The sequence below is a fragment of the Grammomys surdaster genome, unplaced genomic scaffold, assembly GCF_004785775.1.
Source record: "Grammomys surdaster isolate TR1022 unplaced genomic scaffold, NIH_TR_1.0 142, whole genome shotgun sequence".
NCBI lineage: Eukaryota > Metazoa > Chordata > Mammalia > Rodentia > Muridae > Grammomys > Grammomys surdaster.
Window position 1 is genome coordinate 2,088,509 of NW_021604600.1, and position 25,329 is coordinate 2,113,837.

General features: G+C 42.0%; 2 protein-coding genes and 1 non-coding gene across 4 annotated transcripts in view; 1 reads left to right on the top strand and 2 right to left on the bottom strand.

Moving 5' to 3' along the window:
- Window positions 1-2,034: 2,034 nt before the first annotated feature.
- Window positions 2,035-2,138, bottom strand: LOC114618541. Its single transcript, XR_003710970.1, has one exon. It is a non-coding gene; the product is annotated as a U6 spliceosomal RNA (small nuclear RNA).
- A 9,825-nt stretch (window positions 2,139-11,963) lies between these two features.
- The window catches only part of Mettl9 (methyltransferase like 9), a 42,068-nt gene continuing 28,702 nt past the window's right edge, over window positions 11,964-25,329 (top strand). The window contains exons 1-2 of one of the 2 annotated variants that reach the window (XM_028764203.1): window positions 11,964-12,164; window positions 24,886-25,076. In XM_028764203.1, coding sequence (XP_028620036.1) covers window positions 12,000-12,164; window positions 24,886-25,076 — 356 coding nt within the window. In that variant the 5' untranslated portion in view covers window positions 11,964-11,999. The remainder of the gene's footprint in view (window positions 12,165-24,885; window positions 25,077-25,329) is intronic. The other variant, XM_028764202.1, reaches the window with a different exon arrangement.
- Window positions 22,368-25,329, bottom strand: part of Igsf6 (immunoglobulin superfamily member 6) — a 29,365-nt gene continuing 26,403 nt past the window's right edge. Inside the window, exon 6 of the mRNA XM_028764205.1 lies at window positions 22,368-22,482. Coding sequence (XP_028620038.1) covers window positions 22,471-22,482 — 12 coding nt within the window. The 3' untranslated portion in view covers window positions 22,368-22,470. The remainder of the gene's footprint in view (window positions 22,483-25,329) is intronic.

Sequence of the window (25,329 nt, forward strand, 5' to 3'; positions counted from 1 at the left end):
GCCTGTGTGAGATATGCATGCATGTGTGCCTGTGTGTGATATGTATGTATGTGTGTGTGCCTGTGTGTGATATGCATGCATGTGTGCCTGTGTGTGATATGCATGCATGACGAAGTCAGAGGATATTATTTTGGGTCACGAGAAGCTGATAATTTGTTCTACACAGTTCTTAAAATACCACCATCTTCACTTGTAAACTTTGCCATCGTTGTGTGCTATTTGGAGGTGATTGTTTCCCATTCCAGAGTGTCATGGAACTCTGAAATGGTGAGACTTATTTTCTTTCTTTCTTTTTTTTTTTTTTTTTTTGGTTTTTTTCGAGACAGAGTTTCTTTGTGTATCCCTGGCTGTCCTGGAACTCACTCTGTAGACCAGGCTAGCCTCGAACTCTCGAACTCAGAAATCCACCTGCCTTTGCCTCCCAAGTGCTGGGATTAAAGGCATGTGCCACCACCACCCGGCTGACTTATTTTCAAGGTATGTGGGAAGACACTTTTCCATTTCTCTTATGGATTGTCTAAGAACAGATACATTTATATTAGAGTTTGAGGAAATGGTCAAGGATTTCTGGTTCACTAATGAAAGCAAACGTGACTGTCATGAATGCTTTTCTTTTTTTCTTTTTTTTTCATTTTTTTTTTCCACGAGGGGGGAGGTTTATTTAGGGAAGAGGGCAAAGGTGAGGGGAGAGAAACAGAAGAAGATGGCGGAGAAAGAGGCGAAGTAGAGGCTGGCCATGACCACGTGGAGAGAGGGGGAAGGGAAGGGGGGAGGGCGAGGGGGCAGAGAGAAGCTAGAGGCAAGAGAGTAAGAGATGAATAGTTTTCTTAATCACTATTTTGTGTGGATGTGTGTACACGTGTGTGAGGACGCACACGGATGTGTTTGTGTATGCATGGTGGCCAGGGGTCAGTATTGAGTGTCTTTCTCCACTACTTTCCACCCGTCTGTCTGTCTGTCTGTCTACCTACCTATCAACCTATCATCTATTTTTGACACAGAATCCCTCACTGAACCTGGAGCATGTCATTTTAATTAGCCTAGCTGGTGCATAAACCTCCAGGATCGTCTGCTTCCCCGGTGCTGGATCACAGACATGTACTGCTGTTGCTGATGTTTTATGTGTGTCCTAAGGATCAAACTCAGATCCTTATACATGTAAGGCAAACAGTTTATCAACTGAGCCGTCTCCAAGTCCCTCATTGCCATTTATCCACATAATATTGCCAGGATTATGGATTTTTCTATGTGCACGTGAAAAGCGTAATAGAAGTAACTAGGCTTTGGGTCTCCTGTGTCCTGGTGCAAATGTTGATTTGTTTTTTGATGATAAAGATGTTATAGGGCTGGATGTAAGTCATGGAGTATGGAAGACGACAAACGAATGGGTAAATAATGTGTGTGAATTTTACTCAGCCTTAGGGATGACATTCTGTCACATGCTACAGGATAGATAAGTACGTTATACTGAGTGAAATGTCAGCCATAGAAGAACACTTTGATATCACTTATGTGAGACACTTGGAGTCAAATTCCTAGACACAGAGAGCAGAATGTCGGCTGTCAAGGTGTGAGGGGAGGAGAGATGGCGGTGACAGCTAGATAGTTTTTGTTCGAAAACACAAAAAATTTGTAATGATGGATGGTGATAAGTGTGATAAATGCAAATGTTCTCTCTTTTTAAAAAAAACTTTTATTTTGTTTGTGTGTATGTCTGTGTCTTAAGTCTGTGCGTATCTATATAATGCACTTGTGAAGGTCAGAGGGCAGCTTGCAGAAGTCAGTTCTTCTCCTTCTATCTACATGGGAGAAGTGGGCTAAACCCAGAAGGCCAGGCTTGGTAGCAAACAGTTACCTGCTGAACCTTCTCATAGGCCTGAAACAAGAACAACAAGAACAACAAGAACAAGAACAAGAACAAGAACAAGAACAAGAACAACAACAAGAACAACAACAACAACAACAACAACAACATTTTCTTTCTGGTCCTTGTTCTTCCTTTTGAAAGTTGCCATATACCTACTCCTTAAGGTTAAAGATATGGAATACTCTATAGAATTTCCTGTTATTCTTGTGCAGGGAGCTTGTTAATCCTCTCTGTCTTGCTCCAATTTTAGTGTATGTGCTGAAAAGACCCCTTTACTTCAGTAGAAGAGAGGTCTGGACATAGTAGCTCACACCTATAATCCTAGCATTCAAAAGGCTGAGGCAGAAGAATTGACACCATGAGTTCAAGGCCAACCTAGAGGTGCTACAAAGTAAAATCTTGTCTCAAAGAGATCCTAAAGACTTTTCCAGAAAAATACTACAGCTGATAAATATAACTAAAGTAACAGGACACAAAATTAACATACCAACCCCAATAGCATTTATATGTACAAACAACAAACACTGAGAAAAGAAACCAAGGGAGGAAATGAACACACTCTGAAACATCCCAAACTCTTAGCAAAGGCTTTTACACTGAGATGGGCATGTAATTAACTTAGCACGTTCAGGATTTTGGGTTCAAATGCCCAGTGTCTTGAGTTTAGAAAGCTAATAAACTAAGAATGGAACAACTCAACAGCTGTGCTCAGTATTGGCTTCATCTATCTTAGGACCTTGAATGAAAAAAAGAATTTTTGACAAGGGGCACCTTAACCAGAGAGGAAAATAGTAGGAGTTCTTGTTCTTCGTTTGATTGTTTAAAAGAGACGATGCCTTGTTATGCAGCTCACCTGTCCTAGCCCTTCTGACCTTTGCCTCCTAGTCATCCTACCTCAGTCTCTAAGGTGCTGGGGTTACAGGCCTGCACCACCACTTCTGGTTTGATTGCCCAAGTATCCTCTTTCAGCATAATGTTCTGGTTTGTAGTGGTCTTCATTTTCTGATTCTCCAGTTTGCTTTCTTTGTCTCTCTCTCTCTCCTTTGTCTTTTTCCCTATCCATGTCTCTGTCTTTCTGTCTCTCCCTCTTTGTCTCTCTCTCTGTCTCTCTCTGTCTCTCTCCTCCTCTCTTTCCTCTCTGGTTCTCTCCCCTCCCTCCCTCTCTCCCTCTCTCTCTCCTTCTCTCTCTCTGTGTGTGTGTGTGTGTGTGTGTGTGTGTGTGTAGACAGGGTTTCATGTAGCCCATATCAAACTTGCTGTGTAGCCAAGTGTGTGTGTGTGTGTGTGTGTGTGTGGTTGCAGGTTGTGTGGTTGTGTGCATGTTTGTGGAGGTCAGGGGACAACCTTGGGTGTTATTATACAGACACAGCTGTCTTCTTTTTGTTTTGTTTTTGTTTTTTAAGATGTGGTCACAAACTGACCTGGAACCAGTGCCTCTGTCTCTCTAGTGATGAGTTTACAAATATTTCTTAAAATGTGGGTTCTGGGGATCAGACTTAAGGTCTCATGATTATAAGGAAAACACTATCTTCTTAGTCTGACCTTGAACTCCTTATCCTCTTGCCTTCTTCTTTCAAGTGCTGGGATTACAGGTATGCACTACCATGTCCTGTTTATGCAGTGCTGAGGTGCTAAACTAGGACTTCATGTATGCTGGGCAAGCAGAGAGCTACATCCCTAGCCATGCTCAGTTATATGGTATTGAGGCCAGCACTCTGCACTTCATGCATGTTCATTGAGCACTCTATCAGCTGAGTTACAGCCCAAGCTCCAGCTACGTTTCCTCATCAAGCCCCATTCTCCCTCAGCTCCACAGTGAGTTGTACTCACATCAAGTATGAGGAAGATCCTAGGCTTAATTATAAAATAAGCCCAGAGAATATATGGCTATTTAAAAGGTGAATCACAGTTTTCTCCAGAGAAGAGAGAGAGATCTGTCTGATTTCTGGGTTGGTGGATTGCCCAAGTATCCTCTTTCATCAAAATGTTCTTCCTTATTTCTGTCCACTTTGTAGTTGTGCAACAATAAAGCAGTGGCCTCTTTCATGCCAGCAGGCACATGGCTATTCAGCTGCACAGTACACTAACTTTTTCTAGATAACTTTGTTTATGTACATGCATATTTGCTCTACTAGAAAATATTTAGATTTTAAAAATCTTTTAAAAGCATTCTTATGGTCCAGGGCAATGTTTTTATGTTACATATAAAACAGAAGTTTGAATGTTTTATAGTCACAAAATAAGGTTTTATAGTTTCAAAGTAAGTGTATCAAAATGAGGTGTTTTAAAGTTATATTGTGAATCAGGTGGACAGGGCGCAATCACTCATAAGACCAAACCCACATGTGTACAGGAGAGAGCAATTAAGAGGCCAAGCATAAGGGTTGCTTTGAAAGTGCATTTCAAACAAGATGAAAGAGCTCTGAACCTTTGAAAATGCCCCCAGAAACAATGAAAACAAGAGCTTTCTCCTTTTATCAGACTTCTGACTCATAAACTCACTTGAAAGGTCCATATTTACTTGGTGTGTGTGTGTGTGCGTGCGTGTGTAAGCCACATGTATCCCTTCAAGCTTATCATCTTGAGCTACATAGTGAAACATTATCCAAAAACCAAGGGCTGGGGATGTAGGTCAGTGGTAGAGCACTTGCCTAGTATGCACAAGGCTCTGGATTTAACCTCTCGCACTGCCAAAAGCAAAAGTCTCAGAAGCATTCTCACACAATGTGGTGTAAGTACAAATGTGGGAAACTGATCTTGTACTCTTGATCTTCCTGCCTCTGCCTTCCAAGTACTGGGATTATCAGCTTGTACCGAAATGCCTAGCTCCTTCTGAGATAAAAAAAAAAACTACATAAAATGGACGAAATTTGAAGGAATAAATACATGTGCTTACACACACACACACACACACACACACACACACTGGACCTTTCAAGTGGGTAAGTTGAAAGTGATGGCTGCTTATCCCTGGGACTGCTTAAGTACCTTGTTCAAGGACAGCAGGGTTGATTTTAGATACTTAACAATAATCACCACTACCATTTGACTGCAGAATAAATGTAGGGCATAGTGCTAACCTTAACAGTTTTCTTCAAGATTCTATGACCATGATTGCTCACATTCTAAAAGGTTGTGGGTTGAATGACTACAGGGTACACCTATAGCCCAGCAGGAACTTGGGCAACTTGGCAGCTTAGAGGATGTCTAAAGGAGGGCCACAAAGCCCTCTTGTAAAAAAAGAAGCGATACTTCTTTAGAGTAGCTTGCCCTGATGAATCCAACTTCCCACTCCCACTTAGACTGTGTTTTTCTAAAGCTAACAATATACAATTCAATTTTAGTACTCAACATTTCATAATTATCACTCATTTCATGGTTGACGCTTGGTTCCACCTCCACACTAGAGAGAAAGCTTGAGGGATGTGAATTCCTATGCTTGTTAGTTCTAGTCTTCCATTCCAGGGCCTGACATGCTACTGTGCTCAACAAATATTACTGAGTGTGTGGAAATTTTCTTTCTTTGTACCTTCTACTGATATTGCTAATGTAAACTGAGGTATCAGATTGCCATTTGGGGGGGGGGAGATGTACCAATTTAAAATGTTCTGGAAATAGGTGAACCATCATCCCTGTCACAGAGGCAAAAAGATGAATTAGGTGGGAAAGTTATACAAGCCAGAAAGCAGGAGACTTCCTCATTGATGAGACAAGCATCTCTGAGAAGCATCTTGAGTTTGCTGCCTGAATTTGTGATGTTGTTTGAATGTTTTAGGGTTTTGAATTTTATATTTCTTACCCCCTGCCCTCATCTTCATCTTCTTAGGACAATATTATAATATTATCATAATATTATAATATTAGACATTACAATAGTTTGCTCATTGTTATGACAAAATGCTTGACAGAAACAGTAAGGGAGGAAAGCTTTGTTCTGAGTCATGGTCTTCCATCCATCATGGCAGAGAAGGCATGGTGGCATTCCAGGAGGCAGTGTCTGGCTGTTCACAGTGTGGCTGACCAGGAAACAGAGAACCAGACCTAAGTCAGGGCTGGGCTCTAACCTTCAGAGACTGCCTCTGATTATGATTTGCCAGCCAGGCCCCATCTCTCAGAGGTTCCACAGTCATCATCCCCCCCCAAACTCCTACCACAGATAGCATCATCAACTGGAGGAGAACAAGTATTCAAAACACTGGCACAGCTATGGGCACATCCTAGACATGTTAGTTAAAAGAAATGATCATTATAGGTCTTAGGAAAATAATTCATGAAGAGACAGAGACCACATTAGGATCGTCATAGTTATGTCTTATTTTATAGCCAATAAGGATTTCACATCATCTGTTTACCATAGATGAATTGTAAAATCGATCAGCTATAGGCAAGGGAAAGGCATCTGAGAGGATGGCTCATCCAAGCTAACGGTGATAGCAGAGCCAGTTCTTTGCATGTGTTGAAGTGTTATAATAAGCCTTTCATATTTGAGAGAGACAGACGTGGGGAGGCCAAGTGATTTGCCTCAAATCACATAAACAAGAAGACACACCCAGGCGCCATGTTGTGTCTCAGGAGTGCAGATGCTAAGGTGGTGCAACGTCCCAGTGGGAGGTCTCCAGTGACACATACTTTGTCATTTTTGTTTGCTACCGTAGGCCTTCAGGTGTGTAGGCTGCCGTTTTGTTTTAAATTAAATTTTATGTGTATGGGTGTGTTTTGCCTGCATGCAGGTGTGTGTACCCTCTGTCTGTCTGGTGCTGGCTGAGTTCAGGAGAAGGTGTCAGATTCCCTGGAAATGGATTTATAGATGTGTGTGAGCCACCATGTGGATGCTGGAAATCAAACCCAGATCCTTTGGAAGAGCTGCAAATGCTCTTAACCACTGAGTCCAGGGCTACAGCCCTGGCTGCTATTAAAAACCAAACCAAACCAAAACAAAAAAACCCAAAACAACCTGTTTTCAGTTCCATCTTGACTTTGAGTTTATCTGAGATCAGAATGATTCCATTGCAAATGACTAAAGCTTCTAGAAAATAACCTGTCACATTTACTAATGAAAAAAAAAGTTTGAATACTATGTTAGCCATGGTCCCATTCTTGTGATAAAAGATTGAGGATATTAACAGAGGAAAAGGTTTGTTTTAGTCCCTGGACACTTAGTTTTGTTGCTTTGTGGCGAGAATACCATGATGAGGAGCATAGGGAGCAGAAATTCTCACCTAATTCCAGTCAGGGAGGGAGGTTGGAAAGGCAGAAAGAAGGGGAGAGAAAGGAGGGGAAGGAATAGGGAGGGACAGAGGGAGGGAGAAAGAGAAGGAAGAAGGGGAGAAGTGTACACCTATACCCACACAAGGCACATACTACTGGCCTAACTTCCTTCCAGGCCTCCTCTCCAAAAGATTCTACTGCCTCCTAGTAGCACCACAGGTTAGTGACCAACCCTTTTTCACATGGTTCTTAATGTAGGCATAAGTTTTTTTGCAACCTACTTTTAGTAAGGGTTCAACCTATCCTCTAGCCTACCACCCAGCAGAGGCAGTGGAAGAGAGGAGTTATTAGGATGTGGGGGAAGTGGACCTGTTGAGCAACAGTTCTTTGGGGGCAAGCTCGATTTTCTTTCTCAGCAGTTCAGTCCTGTAGCAAACACCAAATACTACTCAGCAGCTGTAGACCAGTCCTCTAGGCAGGCAGACAGCACACGTGAACTGGCAGCTACAGTCCAATCCTTTTGGCAGGGAGACACCAGGCACAAACTGGCAGCTAGAGCTCAATCCCAAAGAAACCTCCAGGCTCACCAACAGACCTGAGGCGAAGCCCCGAAAGTGGTAAACTACTATAGGAACCTCACAAGCAGTTCTTCAGCAAGTTTCTCTCAATGGTGTTGTTACCACAAGTTGAGCTCAACAGTGCTATGTAAGGCGAATCAATACAGTCGTGTAGTTAGCAAAGAATAGTGAGACAGAGGAAGCCAAACCATTGCTCAGTGCTAGTCTTCCACTGTCAGTGGGGTCATATTTATACTCCTTCATCATGAGTCCTTTTCATGTCTTCTCCAGCAAAACATCCTTTCACCTGTGTCTGCTTCAGGAAAACATTCTTTTATGTGTCTGCTTTAGCATCCTTTCACTTGTGTGCCCCAGCAAACCGTCATTTGACATAACTAACTTTCCGAAGAAACTAGAAGTTTCCACTTCCCCTTAGGGAGATATTTAAGATCCAGATCATAAAACTGGGTGGTGATGGTACACCTTTAATCCCAGCATTCTGGAAGCAGAGACAGGTAGCTCTCTGAATTCTGGGGCAGCCTGGTCTACAGACTGAATTCCAGGACAGCCAGGGCTATACAGAGAAACCCTGTCTTGAAAAACACGAATGAAACAAAAATTCTGAAACAAATAATTTGCTAATCTTAGTTTTTAGAGGCACTTAAAACTACATTTTTTTGAGACAAAGTCTGTCTCATTTTATGTAATACATATTTAATTTAATATGTTGGGCCAAACATACCTTTTTTTGAAGGTGTTTTTATTAAACATTATTAAGAAGCTTAAAAACATTTGTTTATGGGCTGGGGAAATGGCTCTGTGGGTAAAGTGACCCTCTGCTCAATTTAGATTTCCAACATTGGTGGTATGGTAGAGAATGTATATAACCCTCCTCTCTCTCTCTCTCTCTCTCTCTCTCTCTCTCTCTCTCTCTCTCTCTCTCTCTCTCTCTGTGTGTGTGTGTGTGTATGTGTAGCCCTACTGTGGGAGTGTGGGAATATGGTAAATCATTGGAGTTTGCTGATAAGACAACCTGTGTGTGCTGGGTTGTGACAGACCATGTCTTTAAAAAAAGTTGGATTATGACAGAGGAATGTAGCCATTCTTTTGGCTACTTTGTGAATTTTTCTTCTACCCTTTCAACTTCCTAGCACTAGATATGAAAGAAGAAAGGAGAGGGGGGAAAGGGATGATGCTATCATTAGACTATTTCCTGTTGATTAGGGGCATCAAGTTCCTTGGGGGCAAGTTTGATCTTTGTGATCAGGATATTGAATTTCTTCTTGTTGTTTCTTCTTTGTGCATGACTAATTAACAAACTGCAACCAACAGCAACCAACTCAACAACTCACCTATTAGAGCATTTATATACCCTCTGAAGAGTCCTCAGAATTCCAAATGTCACACAGTCACAGAAACTATCTGAAGCTGGCAAAACTGTGCCCCTGCTAGAGCATGAGGCAAATCATAGCTGTTGTAGAAAAGCTGAAGTAGCCCTATATCCCACACAGGTTTAAAACAAAACATATTCTCATAATATTTGTGTTTTTTAAAATAGAAACCAAAATTCTTAGGGGGGACACCTGAAGTCAGTCTCTTTCACACATAAATACATGCACACCTACATGCATATGTGCATGTACATCCAAAAATGGAGAAAACATTCTACTACAGGAGTCCTTTTAGACTATTAGCTCCACAAGGAGGCAACAATGGTTTTAAGTCTGAAAATCCACCTCTCTCTCTCTCTCTCTCTCTCTCTCTCTCTCTCTCTCTCTCTTTCTATGGTTTTTCTTCACATTGTACTTTGAAATTGAAAAGCAAATATGAAGTTAGGAGTGGCAGCATATTCTTGTGATCCCTCTGTTTGTGAGGCATAGTCAGGATGATTGTGAGTTCAAGGCCAGCTTAGCCTGTAACAAGGCCTGATGAAAAGGAAAGGAGGGTTAAAGAGAGGAGATGAAGGTGGGCGGGGGGAGGTAAGGGAAGAGTTGGGGGAAGTTGCTTAAGAAACAAGCTGCTTGCCTGGATATTTGTAAAGTAACCCAGCCACAATTTTTGGTAATAGAACAGAAAGCCAGACTAGACACTTGAGGTCAGCAGGCACAAGATAGCAGGTATGTGACTCTTGAGTGTCACTGCCTACATTTCAAAGCCACATTGGAAAGATATTGGCTTATATTTGGCTTTTTGTATTAGGGGTGCCTCTTACTATTCCTATCATGGATAACAGGTTTTAATGTACAGTAGTGACATCCTAGTAGGGGGCTGTCCCAGAGGGCAGTCTGAACTTCTGCTTAGCATATTTACTCTTGCAGCTTTCCTTCCTCCTAATTTGTAATTCAGGAGGCTGAGAGGAGAGACGGCAAGGCTTCTTGGATGGATCGAGCAGCCAGGAGCTGGGATACTACCCTCTATGAGAAGGTTTGCTATCATATTTGCTTTTCATTTGCTTATGCTGTGCTTTGCTTTCTTCCTGTGCTTCCTAAATGTAAATGACACCTACACAAGTAGTTTGTGATTATAGAGTAGTTTGAATGTGAGTATAATTTATTTTTTCTAGGTGAGCTGCTCAGGCACAAAGCAAAATTTGGTAGGCTTTTTAGCTGTCAAGTTGCCCTCAAATCCTTCAGATCCTATCAGATGTATCTTTGCTTCTTGTTTAGAGGGCACATTTTGAAGTCTTGGAGCTGTGGTTAAACAAGCTTAATCTATAGTTAGGGCACGGTTTTCTGTATCCTTTGTCTTTACAAATGAAATATGCCCGTTTATGTACCCCTGTTGCTTTGCATCTCCCCTTTACTTAAAAAAGAGGAAGACTTTGGCTTGGTACAGAAGAGCTTTATTGGAACTCAAAAGAGGTGACATAATACAGTCATTTGCACTCACTATTATAGCTTCTTTTAAGTATGTTGGACCAGTACTTGTAGAAAGTTGAGCTCAATTTAGTAAGGTATAGTCTTTGGTTTTATACCCAATAGGGAGATATGTCAGGGAATATACCAGAATGAGAGAATAATATTCTATGCATATTAGGTAACAAAATATTATTAAGGAAAAATGGTAAACAGATTCTTTAACACCTAAAGAGTTTGTGGTAAGGAATGATATTTCTCATCTATGGGTCACTATTTCATAAATGGAAATCTCTTTAGTGTAGTGTGATGAAATTAATGTAGAGATAAATTCGTTTTATACCAAAATTAATGTACAGAATCTTTGGCGCTGTCAAATGAAAAGCATGTTCTAACAAATCTAGGAAGGTGTGAGTAGTTGGGCTAGCAGATATGTCACTCTCTAGTTGTAGCTTAGTAGCAACAGGAAGTTGAGACACAGGAACTACTCATGACCCTCAGTTTAGAAACATTGGGCTTCTTCCTGCTATAAATGATCTAAGAAACATCTGGCCTAATCTCCCCAGACCGAACTCATTTTAGGAATGCCTAGTCCAACTTCTGTCAGCTCAAGGAAACATGGCAGCCAGAACTAACTTGTAGCGTTTGTTGTTGAGCCGGTGCTATTTTCCATCACATTTCGTTGAGTGCTCCAGCATCAGCTTCCAACAAAGGCAGAGCTTTCACTCATGAGGGCTTCTTCACTAGACCTGTGACAGTAGCTTCTCAGGCTTGGGAACGCTGGGGCTGGGAGTAGCGGTGGGATCCTTTCCCCCCTAGATTCTCCACTTTGCATCTATCTGGTGGCTTTTGGAGCTGGGAGTGAGGTTCGCTGACCCTAGATGGAAATTACTAAATAGTCAAGACTGTAGCAAGAAGTGCAGCGCTGGTCTATCGAATAAACCTGTGTCTGAGTGTGTCAGAACTGGGGAAAGGGATGAGATTCCTTCTTCCTCAAGTCAATTGAACAATTAGGTCAAAGGTGTAGTCGAGGGGCCCACAGGCTAGTTACTACTACTAAAGCAAGGAAAGACCGGAAGCCCTGTAGCCCCTCCTCGGAGCGGCAAGACCCCAATAACCCCTTTAGGAAGTCTCCCCGATCTTCCACCATTATGAGTCCAGGCGGCGCCACAGAGAACGTGCACGCCCTTTTTCCCACCTCCCGGGCCTCCCAGTCTCTGCTCATTGGGCAGGGAGAACGCTCCTCCTGCGTTTGTAAGTGTACCGGGTGGAAACCGGACCTGGAGTCGTTAGCGTTCCGGGCCGGAAAGGGCCGCCGGGGACGTGAGAAGGCCGCGCGCCTGCCGCTCCTCCCACCCCCCGCCTCGGCCCCGAAGGGGGCTGCACGGGCGACTTGGCGGCGATGGCTCGAGCTCCGGCGGCGACGACGGTGGCCGGAGGCGGCGGCTCCTCCTCCTCCTCCTCCTGGGCTTGGGCCCGGCGGTGATCCGAGCTGGCGGCCGCGGCCCCCCGATGAGACTGTTGGCGGGCTGGCTGTGCCTGAGCCTGGCGTCCGTGTGGCTGGCGCGGAGGATGTGGACGCTGCGGAGCCCGCTCTCCCGCTCCCTGTACGTGAACATGACGAGCGGCCCCGGCGGGCCAGCGGCGGCCGCGGGCGGCGGGAAGGACACGCACCAGGTACTGGGCCGCGGCCCTGCGGAGCGGGGGCGTGGCGCTCGGCCTTCCCGCGCTCGGCCGGGCCATTGTGCGGGGCGGCTCGCGCGGGCCTTGGCCCCGGCCTCTCACAAACTTTTCCCGGCCCGGGCGCTGGCCCCGCTGTGCCTTTTGTTCGGCGGCACGGGCGGGGGCAGCCTTTGCTGCCTGGCTCCCCAGGCCCCAGCGTGGGCGCCCCAGAGCCCCGCATTGTTCCCAGGCCGTCGGCGGCATCCGTGCCCGGCCTCAGGACCCGAGCAACTTTGGGGTGGGCCACCCAGCTGGCACTGGGGCCTGAGCAGAAAACCGCCCCAGCCATCACCCGGCCAGCCTTCCTCTACCCCCGAGGAACAAACCGAAAGCCGGTCTCTTTTTGTCTAGCCGAATCTCTGGATATACAAAGGGTTATAAAGACATTTAACTGGGCCTCGCGAACATTTCGGCTGACATTTTCCCGAAGCACTTAAAAAAATGTGTTTGACAGGTCTGGGCTCCCAGCCTAGGAACCCTCCCTCCCCCTCTGCCTGTGAGACGTGTCCTTTAAACTTGGGTTTAGTTAGCTGACCAGAAACGTTGGAAGGAGGAGGAAGATGGTGCAAGCTTTAAAGGGAGAGGTTTTTAAAATCTGAACTGTACAGCTATGAGTTCTTGTAGTTCATGAATGGATTATGAGCGGTGGGGATTCTACCGGTTAGATGAGGTCGGATAGTCTTTTCATTAGCTATTGGTACCACTTAAAGAAACATACATGGGTCAGCTGTTGAATTAAGAGGGAGGTATTTCATATTTGACTAAGTAGTTTGTGGTTAACCTTGCAGTCACAGAAGAAAAAGAAGCCTTTGAATTTAGACAAACTTTGGACTTCTAAAAGCCCGAATTTAGTTCATCTTGCTTTTACAGAGAGATGTAAGGAGTTATTCCTTGTGTCATTTGGACTTCACCTTTTTATGTTTAATAGTAGCCTTAGGATTTTTATTTGCTAATTAACTGGGTTGTGTTGTTTTTTATGGTGTTGGGATGGTCCTGGAAACTGTTCTATCCTTGATCGATACTCAGACCCCATTTTCTATTTTGGAAGGAATCCTAGATTTACATTATTTAAATTCCCTAGTGAATGTGGTGTTTTAGATGACCATTTATGTAGTATTGTTAGGAGTGCATATTAACTTAGTATACAATCTTAAATTGTATAACCATGCTTATTGCTACGGATTATTTTATGCTGGCTCGGTGTCATAGAGACAGTTCTGAAGTACTACAGTGTTAATTATACAGGAGCAGAATGCCTCATGCCCATGTGGAACAAGGACTTGGAAATGCTGTGTTTAACAAGCAGTAGATAGAAAAAAAAAAAGATTATTCTCTATGATGAGGAATTATGGTTGAGTGTCCCAGTTGTTGGTATTTATGATAACAGTTGTGATTACTGCAGTGGCTTGATTTAAGTGCTCATAAAAACTGTGCTTATGGGATGCCTCAGTAGTTAAGAGAATATGCTGTTCAATTCCAGTACCTACATCAGACAGACCACAACTCTGTAACTCCAGCTCCTGCAGGATTGGATAGCTCTGGACTTCTTCAGGACATGAGTGTGTGGGTGTGCACACACACACACGTACACACAATATTTGTTTTTAAAAAAAAATTTTAAATTGAACATATTTTAAAAACTGAAAACTTGGTTACTATAGAGCCCAGAAAGAATCATCATTCTTCTAGTGGACACTGTCTTAGTGTTTCCCCAGTAGAGAGCATTCTAACTACATACATTCATTTATTTCTGTGGTGCTGAGGCTCAAACACCGGACTTGTACATGCTAGGCAAGTACTGTACCACTGAGCCACATCCATAGTCAGTCTGTATGTCTGTCAGACTATCTGTCTGTATGTAATTTTGAGACAGGGCCTTGTAGCTCTGGCTGGCCTAGTACTCCTATGTAGTTCAGGTTGGCTTAGAAATCAAAGCAATCTTTCTGCTTCAGTTGAATGCTAGGATTACAGGTGTTCCATGACCCTGTCTGGCTTGTTCTTTGGCTGTTTTTTTTTCTCTGTGTAGCCCTGGCTATCCTGGAACTCAATCTGTAGATGGGGCAGATACTGAACTCAGAGATCTGCCTGCCTCTGCCTCTTATGTGCTAGGATTAAAGGCATGTGCCACTTGGCTACTCTTAGTGTTTTGAGACAGGGTCTTTGTAGCTCAGGATGGCCTTAGATTCAGAATCCTACCTTGGCCTCCTGATTACTGGGATTGGGTTAAGTGTGCATCACTATACTCTGCCAGACATTATTTTTGAGGTGAATACATTTGTTATGAAAATAAATGTCTGTGAGTAAAGATGAAAATGACCAGGACAAAAGTGTGTGCTTAGAAGCTGCCATGAACTAACGCAGAGTGGGAGGCTGTCTTTTTTGTACTCCAGCAGAGTGTATGGTTTATTTCTTTTATATTTCAGAATCCTGGTTTGCTACATAACTTTCTTGCTTGTGAAGTAGCTTTAATGGCTTCCTCTCTTCAAATTAATGGTTTTATAGAGGTTTTCTGGTGTTCATTTGGGTGTGTGGGTTCCAAGGCCAGGAGCATCTGGTTCTTTTGGAGTTTCATGAAAGAATTATGGGCTAAACCATACGCACAGGTTTTCTTGGTAGTGTTTTATGAAAGGACTTATGATGCAGGGTTCTTTGGTTAAGAGAAAGATCAGGGGTAACTTTTACTCATTAGAAATTGCTATGTAGTAGTTAGAGCTAGAGATTAAGGCTCAAGTTAAAAAAGGGCTTAACTTGAAAACTAAGTACTTTGGTCCAGTGTACTAACTTCAGAACTGAGTTAAGCTTTACTTTGGTAAGAAACAAGGGACAAACTCGTCCCACTTACTTGAGTAGCCTGTGAAATAAGAGTAATCTCGTGTTTTTAAATGGTTAACAGTGGGTGTGGAAAATAGTATTTTGTAACATGAGAATTTCACGTTTGAAATTCAAGTGTCAGAGTTTTTGTTGAAATAGCCCCCACATTGGTTCAACTATGGACTGTACCACTGAGTGTTTGCAGGGTGAAGGCAGAGTTGAGTAATCAGTGACCAGCAGTATTTTCTCTGGCCTTTAAAAGTATATAGCTTTAAAAAGTCTGTTTATTCCCTTCAAAAGAGAAAATCCTGAGCTTCATTGATCACCTGTGCTTTCTCAATCGCAGGATGGGAGGGAGGACTCTCTGGGGAGCAAGTAGCAAGAGCTGGATGTCACTTGTCCCTGTCAGTCCAGGAACAGAAAAGAGAACAACACAACCCTTGGATGTAGTGCTTTCAGCGCGTTCTACCCAGTGCTTACACTTAAGGAGCTATTACGGAGCTATTGAAACTTGAAAGGCTCCTCAAGGCTCCAGTTACTAGATTCTTGGTAATAACAGTCATCCACAGCCTCTCAATTGTTGGATCGAAAGATTGTTATAAAACTTGTTGGCATCAAACCATTGCAGTTTCCTCAGGTGAAAAATTTCAAATTGTTTTTCCACATATAGCATTTATTATCTGGAATTATTTAGAGGTCACTTACAATTGCAAGTTACATGTATACCTGGTATTTATTTTTACCTTCATATAAGCTTAGAATTGCTGTGCCAGCCTCAACAATGGATTCAAAGTAGAGTTGGAATGAATGAAAAAAAATATATTTATATATAAATAAATGAAAAAAATACTTCCATGTCACAGCCAGAGTCAAATGTACTAAAGGACAGATTGAGTTTCCTGTTCCTTTATTCCTCATTTACCTTGTGAGATTGGCAGAAGTCAGGCATGAGTTAACCATGCATCAGGGTGCCAGTCAGCGTAGCCAGATAGACTGTGATGGATTGTTGTCTCTCTCTGCCTTCTAGTCTGGAAGCCTTTGCAGCTGAATACTAAAGACTCTGGAAAAGGTTTCTTTCCTCTTTATACCCTGTGCAGAAGCCCTTAAACAAGTGTTCATCTCAGTTTCATGGAACACTAAGATCACTTCCTTCCCTGAATGTGCTGAGGGTCATCATGTTGCCCTTTGAAAGTGCTCTAGAGGACTCCGTAACCTCTACTAAAAAGAGTGTTGTTTGGCTCATCAGAAGTTTCTTTAAAGTCTTAGGATTATAAATACTAACCATGAGAGAATATTTGGAATGAGGACTGCCTATTATATACATTAAGTTAAAACTAAACAACTTGTTCTAATCTGTAAAAATGGTTCTCCTCTATGAATAGGAGGGCACCTTTCATTGTGTGGATTGTTACTGAAATGTAAGGTTTATGCTGCTGGATGTTGTACAGAAAACCTGGATATAGAAATTGATGGAAGGATACAGGGTTATGTACACGTTTTGGCCAGTACTGGAGAGAGAAATTTTCAGTCTTTTCTTGCCAAGTGTTGTAATTTATAGAAAAGCTGCACCAAAAGCCAGGAATCCGTAAGTGTATTGAATTATGGCCTAAATTACTAGAATTGGGTGCTAAGTCTTTTTCCTAGTGCGTGGGCCAGGGCTTTTGAGTCTATCTTCCTTCACTCATTGTTGGTATATCTTGGAGGAATTCTAATTCTAAGGCTCCATTACACATTTCAAGTAAAGAGATACTGACTTGCTACAATTTTCTAGAAAAATGGTAAGTGGTTTGTGGTTTTACTTCTGAGCTTTCTCAAACAAACAAACAAACAAAACCATGGCAGTTAAGAAATTTTGAAACTGATTGGATTACAGTGTAGAATCTGGGAAGGAAATTTTTGAGTACTTAACTTTTTTTTTTTTAAGTTGACACTTTTTATTTATTTATTTATTTTTTATATGCAAGTACACTGTAGCTGTCTTCAGATACCCCATAATAGAGCATCAGATCTCATTACAGATGGTTATGAACCACCATGTGGTTGCTGGGATTTGAACTCATGACCTCTGGAAGAATAGTCAGTGTTCTTAACTGCTGAGCCACCTCACCAGCCCCGAGTACTTAACTTTAATGATTATAGTTCATAGGGTTTTTCTAACCACCTCTTTACTTGAAAAGACTGTGTTTAGTCATTAAATTTATGCGTCCTCTCCTCCTCCCCCCTTTTTTTGCGAATGACTTGGGTGTCCAGACTGGTAGTGTAGCCTTTCCTTGAACTGTCTTTGTTTTGTTTTTCAGATGAGTCAGCCTTTTCCTTCTGACATGTGAACAGTTATTAGGCTTTTATTGTGCACCTGGTGCCTTTAATTTACGATTTTTAATCCTTATAACAGCTCTTCTTCTTAGGTGGTGCCACTCCCACTTTACAGATTGAAGATTGAGGCTACAAGAGACTTGTGAAAGAGCAGAGTCAGTTGTTGGGTAGAGTTGGGTTTGAATCCAGCTTGACTTGCAGTCAAAGTCCCAAGCATTTTCTTTTACTTCATGTAGCTCCTTCTAGAAACCATCTTTTCTCTGAAGGCTGTGTGAAAGTGGGCTTGCCTTCTTAATAGAAAACTGTGGGGTGAAGAGCTGGCTCTGGTTGAGAGCACTGTCTGCTCTTTCAGAAGTCCTGAGTTCAATTCCCAGCAACCACATGGTGGCTCACAACCATCCATATAAAACAACCACTCATATAAAACAAATCATTAAGAAAGAAAGAAGGAAGGAAGGAAAGAAGGAAGGAAGGAAGGAAGGAAGAAAGAAAGAAAGAAAGAAAGAAAGAGAAAGAGAGAGAAAGGGAAGAAAACTGCACCCAGTGGTGCAGTGGGCCTCTATGGAGGTACTAAAATTAGGGTAGTGTATATAAACTCGTTGATGATTTGTGGCTTGTGGTTAGACAGTGGTAGGACTGCCACTTGATGTTCTGTCTTTATCCAGTCTGGCCATGCTTTGGTAAAGCTTAAAGCAACAAGACAGAGGCCGGGCTTAAGTCACAGGTCATAGGGCTTAGTCCCACCAGACTGCCACTTACTTCAGAGGCCGGATGCAAGTTCTAGGTCCCCAGGCTGCTGTCACCTTTCCTCAGCTTGGCTGAATGTTCAGAGGTTTCTTCAACCCCTCCCCCCAGGTTGCATAATTTCATGTAATGATTCCCATGTTAGGCATAATGGATTGAATTATTGGCTGTGGATGACCAATATCAATCTTTAGTATTTTTTTCTGTTCTTAGGGACATAGTTTCAGTTTTCTAGTCATAACTGTTCTTCCTTCCCACTTTGGAAATCATCTTATCTACAAACAAAAAAATATTCTTAATTTACAGAAAGATTTGTTTTCATTTTATGTGTATGAGTATCTTGACTGCATGCGTGTCTGGGTACCATGCCTAGTTTCCAAGGAGGCCAGAAGAGGGCATTGGATGCCCTGAACTGGTTGTGAGCCATCTTGTAGGTTCTGGGAATCAAGCCCTGGTTCTCTGGAAGTACAGTAAATGCTCTTAACTCCTGTGCCATCTCTCTGATCCCCTAAAGACATTCTTATCACTGCGAAGGTTTCCCAGAAGTTTTAAGAGCTTTGTATTAGAAATATGAGAGTAAAGACCAAATATTTATTATGTCATACTGTGTAAAGTGAGTAAGCTGTGTTTTACAGTTTGCAAGTTCTACTGGTGTATTTGTATTTTGAAAGAAAACACTATTCATCGTATAGCATATGTTTGACTGGTGGTGAAGCTGTAAAAAATAATGCTAGGGAAACTTTTGCCTGCGTCCCTTAGCCTTTGGCAGTCAGCTGTGGTTTGGTAGAAGAGTTACATTTCACTCAAAAAGTGACTCGTCAACCAAAGTTATATAAACATTAAGAAATGTTCATGTGACTGGTAAAGTTTTATTTTGTGTGCGTATGCGTGTGTGTATTTTGTGTATGCATTCAGTGTGCAGGTGCACAGCTGTGGAGGCCAAAGGAGGAGGACATTGGGCATACTCCTCTATTGCTCTCTGTCTTATTTTCTTGAGACAGACAGGGTCTCTCACTAAACCTCAAGCTAATGGTTTTGGCTAGGCTGCCTGGCCAGCAAGCTTCCAGAATCCACTTGGTCCAACCCTCTGACATTGGCGTTATGGTCACAGACATGCCTGGCTTTTTATGTGTGTGCTTGGGATTTCAACTCAGGTTCTTATGTTTACACAGCAGCAAATGCTCTTACCCTCTGAGCCACTCTCTAGCCCATGAAAAAGTTTTGACAGACAATATGACTTCATGTCCCATTACCTTGATTTAGTAGTATTATCAGAGATGCTTCCATGCTGCTGTCACCCACCCTTTTGTCTCTTTACTATTTGTCTAGTTATTATTGTCCTTGGAGGCTTGTACAAATAACCACAAATATGTCAGTTATTATAATTTTAAAAGGTGTTTATCATAGCCTACTGTGTTTAGCATCGGTAGGTTGGTTGGATTTCAAAGTTTACTTGGTTAATAAATTTGCAGACCTTTAAAGGAGAATGATAGTGAAATCATTAAAATGCTTTTTTAGACACTGTTTCTCCAGCTGAAGAGTTGAGCCCTATGTAGAGCTGGTGCATAGCTCTAAGGGCCTTTCCAACAGGAAATTTAATAAGTGTAGTCTTTTGTTCTAGCCCAGTGCACCTTTGTCTCTGTAGCCTTTGAGGACCATCTATTCAATGAACTTCCCTGCAGTGAGTCTTTAGGCAGCTTACCTGGTGCTGTGAGCTCTGTAGAGCTTTCATTGAAACCTGGTTGTCTGCAGAGCAGTGACTACAGGGGGACCACCAACTAACTCTGTGCAGTTTCTGCACTGAGTGTCTCCTGTGAGCTTCTGAGCAAGATTTGCTTATTGAGGCTTACGGGTTGCAACCCAGACCATAGTCTCATTATTACTTGTTTCTTTTGGTTTCAGAGTTTTATTTTCCCTTCTGAAGTTCAAATTCCCTGAGACCAATGAGTGATTCCTTTAATATAATCAGTAGCAGTCTCAGACCAGAGTTAAGCTAAGATAGTTAGGAAACACTACTGGCTAAATCCAGTTCTCATATGTAGGTTCTCAGGCAGTAGCAGTTGCTCTATCGCTGAGGACATTTTGTGCACTTGGGATGGTGCTGCCAGCATCTGATATATAAAGGTAATTGATGACAAAGGATTATCAGCCCAAGTGTCAGGGCAAAGATTGAGAAACTCAGGCCCATGGGAATACATTGTCCAGATAGGATTATTTTTCCTCAAACTTGTCTAGACTTGTTTCATTGGAGAATAGCTCTATTTTCTTTTCAAGCAATACTGGATAGAGTGAAGCAAGAACCTTTTAAAAGATGTTCTTGGCATATAGTTGCACGAATGGACTCTAGAGCCAGCTGGAGGTACTCAGGCTCGGATGACCTCCTGTTAAAAAAAAATAAGAGGTTTAACCTATGTGAAGTGTCTCATGCCTGTGCTTCTAGTACTTGGGAGGCTGAAGCAGGATGATCACCTTTAGTCTGAGCTCCATAGTAAGCTCCAAACCAAACCAGCCTGTGCTACAGGGTGAGACCCTGTCAAAAAACAAAAACGAAAAACCAAGAAGTTATGTGATATAATTGCAACATAAAGATTTTCCAGGTGCCTGGTGCTCATTGTCTTTCTTTCATGTTTGTTTTTGCATGGTAATGCAGTTTTGTGATAGGTAGATCTCTTTAACCACTGTTTGCAAAGTTAAGGTTAAGCAAGGACCTTATAGAAACTCTGGAGTTTGAGCAACTGACAACCCAGTGACAAGATGTCTCTGTGATTATCCTTGTTTCCTCCATGAGTTTGTTAAAGATGGCAGATTCTACCTATTTAAACCTCCTTTGGGTCTTAGCAGTGATTCTTTTGAGAGCCAGAGACAAATAAATCATCTTACCAAACTGAAGCCAGCTATTGTGCCAATCTTTTTTTTTTATTGTGCCAATCTTTATGAATCTTTCAGTCTGTGAGAATAGATGCCAAATGTGTAATCTTTCAGTCACTATTCAGCTGGCATACATGTTGCCAAGGAGATACATGTGTTATATGAGGGGGGCTTAGTACTGGGAACTCTAAGCTACTCTGGAAAGTTCAGGGAAACTGAGGAAATGCTTTATGGGGCTGTACTAACCAGGAGGGGAGTACAATGGGCAGAAAAACGGCATGCGGAATAGCTGTGGGAAAGGAACCTTCAGAAGAGAGTGAGGGCCCAGTGTCAGGGTAGTACATGCTGTGAGGTAAGGCCTTACAAACCATGGTGAGCACTTTGACAAGTTATTGTTATATGTTATTAAATTTTACATGCTGAGAGGTTTGATAAGTCACTTGTGTTTTCAGAGTACTTAGTTTCTAGAGGATCAAACTGCCCACCACATGTAGGTGTGTTTGCTATGAAAACAGTGTAGTTAGTTGTATGTGTGTGCATGTTTGTGAGTGTGGGTGGCACTCACAATAGCCTTAGTTGTCATTCTTAGGAGCTGTCCACTTTGTTCTCTTTGTTTTCTTCGTCATGGGCCTGGAACTTGCCAGCTAGGTATGACAAGGCTGGCTGGCCAGGAAGCCCTAGGGCTTTATCTTTCTCCACCTTTCCAGCTCTGGATTATAAATTTAACACCACATGCCTTGCATCTTCATTTACATGGTTCTGGACATTGAATTAAGGTCCTCATGTTTGCAAGGCAAACACTTTACAAATAAGATATCTCCACAGTCCCCATAAAAGTTAAAATGTATGATTTGATAGATTCTAATATTTTCAGAGTTGTGAATTACTAATATCTGATTTTGGGATTTTTTTATTATTATTATTACATCAAAAGGGAGCCTACGTCTATTAGTAGCCAGTCCCTACTGTCTCTTTGCCCAACACCTGGGTCACAAAATCTGTTTTTTGTCTCTGGATTTCCATATCATAGATGTTTGTTATAAGCAGAATAATTGTACAGTGTGTGACCTTGTGACTGGCTTGTTTTGCTTTAGTATGTGGTCAGGGCTCACCCTCTGGAGCATGAGCCTGCACTTCATTCTTTATGATTGAGTACTGTTTTCTTGTATGCACTTACCACACCTTTTTTACTCATCAGTTGATTGACAGTTTAGTTTTTGCTTTTTGGTAGTGATGATTTAATGCTGTTGTAGACTTGAGGCTTGTATCACATAACTGGTCAGGAGGGACATGGAAACCTTTTACTCCTTTTTATTCTGCAGCAAATTCCATTCCCTAATCAACTTCTGTCATTGTTCTATTGTTGTGAAGAGACACCATGGCCAGGGCAACTATTATATAAGAAAATATTTAATTGGGGCTTGCTTACAGTTTCAGAGGTTAGTCCATTATTATCATGGCAGGGAGCATGGTGGCAGGCAGGCAGGCAGGCAGGCAGACACATGATCAGTAAATGTCCTGAGAGTTATGTCCTGATCTGCAGGGTGAGAGAGGGATGGCTCAGCATGGGCTTTTGAAACCTCAAAGCCCTTCCCCAGTGACACACTTCCTCCATTCCTCCATTCCACACCTAATCCTTCTAATCCTTTAAAGTAGTGCTGCTCCCTGGTTACTAAGCATTCAAATAGAAGAGCCTATGGAGGCCATTTTTATTCAGATACCCCAGAAAACTATGGTAGGAAAGGTTCAACCACATGTGTTAGTATTTATGAATGGAGAAATATGCTATTAAAATTTGAGGTTTTTTTCCTTGGTGCTTGAAAACAATAAATTATAGCAGTTAATGATGCCACCTGTTGCTTTACTTCTGGAAGTCTGAATCTATTGTTATTCTTATTGTCCATTTACAAATGGATGCCAAGAAATTCTCAGCTCCTGGTTTTTAGATGGATGACTTCTTGCCCACATTAATAGAATGGACTTGATTTCCAGTTAGAAAGGTACTGGGTTTCAACTTGATTAGTCATTTCAGAGTTTGTGTGTGTGTGTGTGTGTGTGTGTAACTCAAGAGTTCAGAATGTACACAAGGTCACAAGGATAATAAAAATGGTTTATGAGCTGTACTGGGGCATAGCTTCAGGGTCAGTAAGTTTTAAGGATTAGTAAATGATTAAGCAAGAACATTTCCAGAGAAATGTAGGAGAGAAGTGTAGGCTATGCGTTTAAGCCATCTTATAGCTTGTCACATAGGGTAGAGGCAACAAGGAGTTCTAGGTAAAGCCCAGGCACTTTTGGTAATGGTGGTTAAATAGCAGGTTAGTACAAAGTAATCAAGAACAAGAAAGGTTTGACTACTCAGTTTGGGATATATAGGATGTATAAAGGATGAATCATTGACATTTAATGTAACCTTTTGCATGTTTTTGCTGTCTTACAGTTGATTTCTTTTAAAGCCAGTATCATGAAGATGGATTGTACTCAGCATTTAGTAAGCATAGGATGACTGTAAAACTGCTCCATTAATTGTGCAGGAAGTTATGGGACACTTACTGCTGGTAAATGGCCAGATTTGTCAGAGTTAAACAAGTCACTTTTGACTAGTAGACTCCTTATTTGGAAAAATTAGTATTTTCCTAACAAATAATGCATTGAGTGAGTCCAGTGTATTTAATGGGCTTGTTATCTGACTGTGCTAAAGGACTCAATACTACTCACCTCCACAGGTCTCACTGTATGCTTTGTGCTGTGCTGAGGACTTGCCTGTATTATTTTGTTTAATTCTCTACTCTACCAAGATAGATACTAGTAGCATCACACTTGTCTGCTAAGGAAAGATAGTCTGAGCTCTCACTTGTCTGAACTCACATAGGAGTTATAGAGCTAGGACTTGCTTATGGGTCTGACAGTGAAGCTGCCATGTAACTTTACCACTTTTCTGTTACACTAATGGGAAATGTATGTTTTGAGTGGTGAGTTAAATAAATAAATGAAATAAATTATTTTTTATTTTATGTGTATGAGTGTTTTGCTTGCGTGTATTTACATGATCATGTGCATGAAGTACCCATAGAGGACAGAAGAGGGCATTGTCTCTCCTAAAACTGGAGTTACAGATGGTTGTGAGCTGCTGTGTGGGTACTCAGAAACTACTCTGGGTCCTTTGAAGGTCAGCCAGTGCTTTTAACCACTGAGCCACGCATCTACTAGGTTAATTTTTATCTGTAGTTGTGGAATTTTGTTTTAAAAATTATGCTCTTGCTAGAGCCTCTTCCTAGAAATCTTTTGTTAGTGTGCCATCACTTGGTCTTCTTGACTGGAGAATGAATACAAGACGCTTCAGCTTTCTTGAGCTCATCCTGCAGTCTCTTGAGGGTTGCTGGTCAGCATATTGCTAAAGCAGACCCCAGGATGTCCAAAGGTCTCTTTCCCTTATTCCTCTGAAGAAGACAGACAACCTGATGTATTTTCCAGAGTACCAATTAATTCTTGCTCCTTCTGCTGCTGATTTGGTTGGTGAGTTTGATGTGCGTCATTGGTTTATGTGACGTTTCATTTGAACACAAATGATGCCAGCCATTAGCTTTGTGATGCTGAGTGAATCTCAGCCGGGGAAGATCTTGTGACTTGACTGTGTTGTGAGTGAAGCCTTAGGTTAGGCTTCTAAGACCTGGGCTGATGGTCTAGTTCTGCTGCCTGCTGTGCTGCATGACCAGAAACCTCCCCATTCCCTGGAGGGCTGGGGGAAGAGAATGAAGTGAGAGCCATACGTGAGGAAGAATTTTGTACTTGTGGGTCATGTGGGCAGAAAAGATTATGATTGGCCTCAGAGTTGTGAGATTATATTTGAAGATCTTAGATTATATTTGACTTCTGGTTTTTGTTGTTACATTTCTTAGGTATTACATCAACTATGTTTAATCTGTTTTTTTTTCTTTCCTAGTGGTATGTGTGCAACAGAGAGAAATTATGCGAATCACTTCAGTCTGTCTTTGTTCAGAGTTATCTTGATCAAGGAACACAGATCTTCTTAAACAACAGCATTGAGAAATCTGGCTGGCTATTTATCCAACTCTATCATTCTTTTGTATCATCTGTTTTTAGCCTGTTTATGTCTAGGACATCTATTAACGGGTAAGTGAATATGAGAATCCCCATTTCCCCCCCCCCCCCAATCCCCCCCCCCCCGTTTTTTTTTTTTATTCTTAGGCTTAAAAAAGGAAAGATGAATCTAGGTACTACCTGAGTTTCAGCATTTGTACCTGTCAAAACTCTTGACAGAAGGCCCACTGTTGGAGCTCTGTGTACTTAGACTTTTAAAGTTTATTGTAACTTTGCAAGTAACTGAATTAGCCTATATTTCTGTGTCAGAGACTTTATTTAGTAC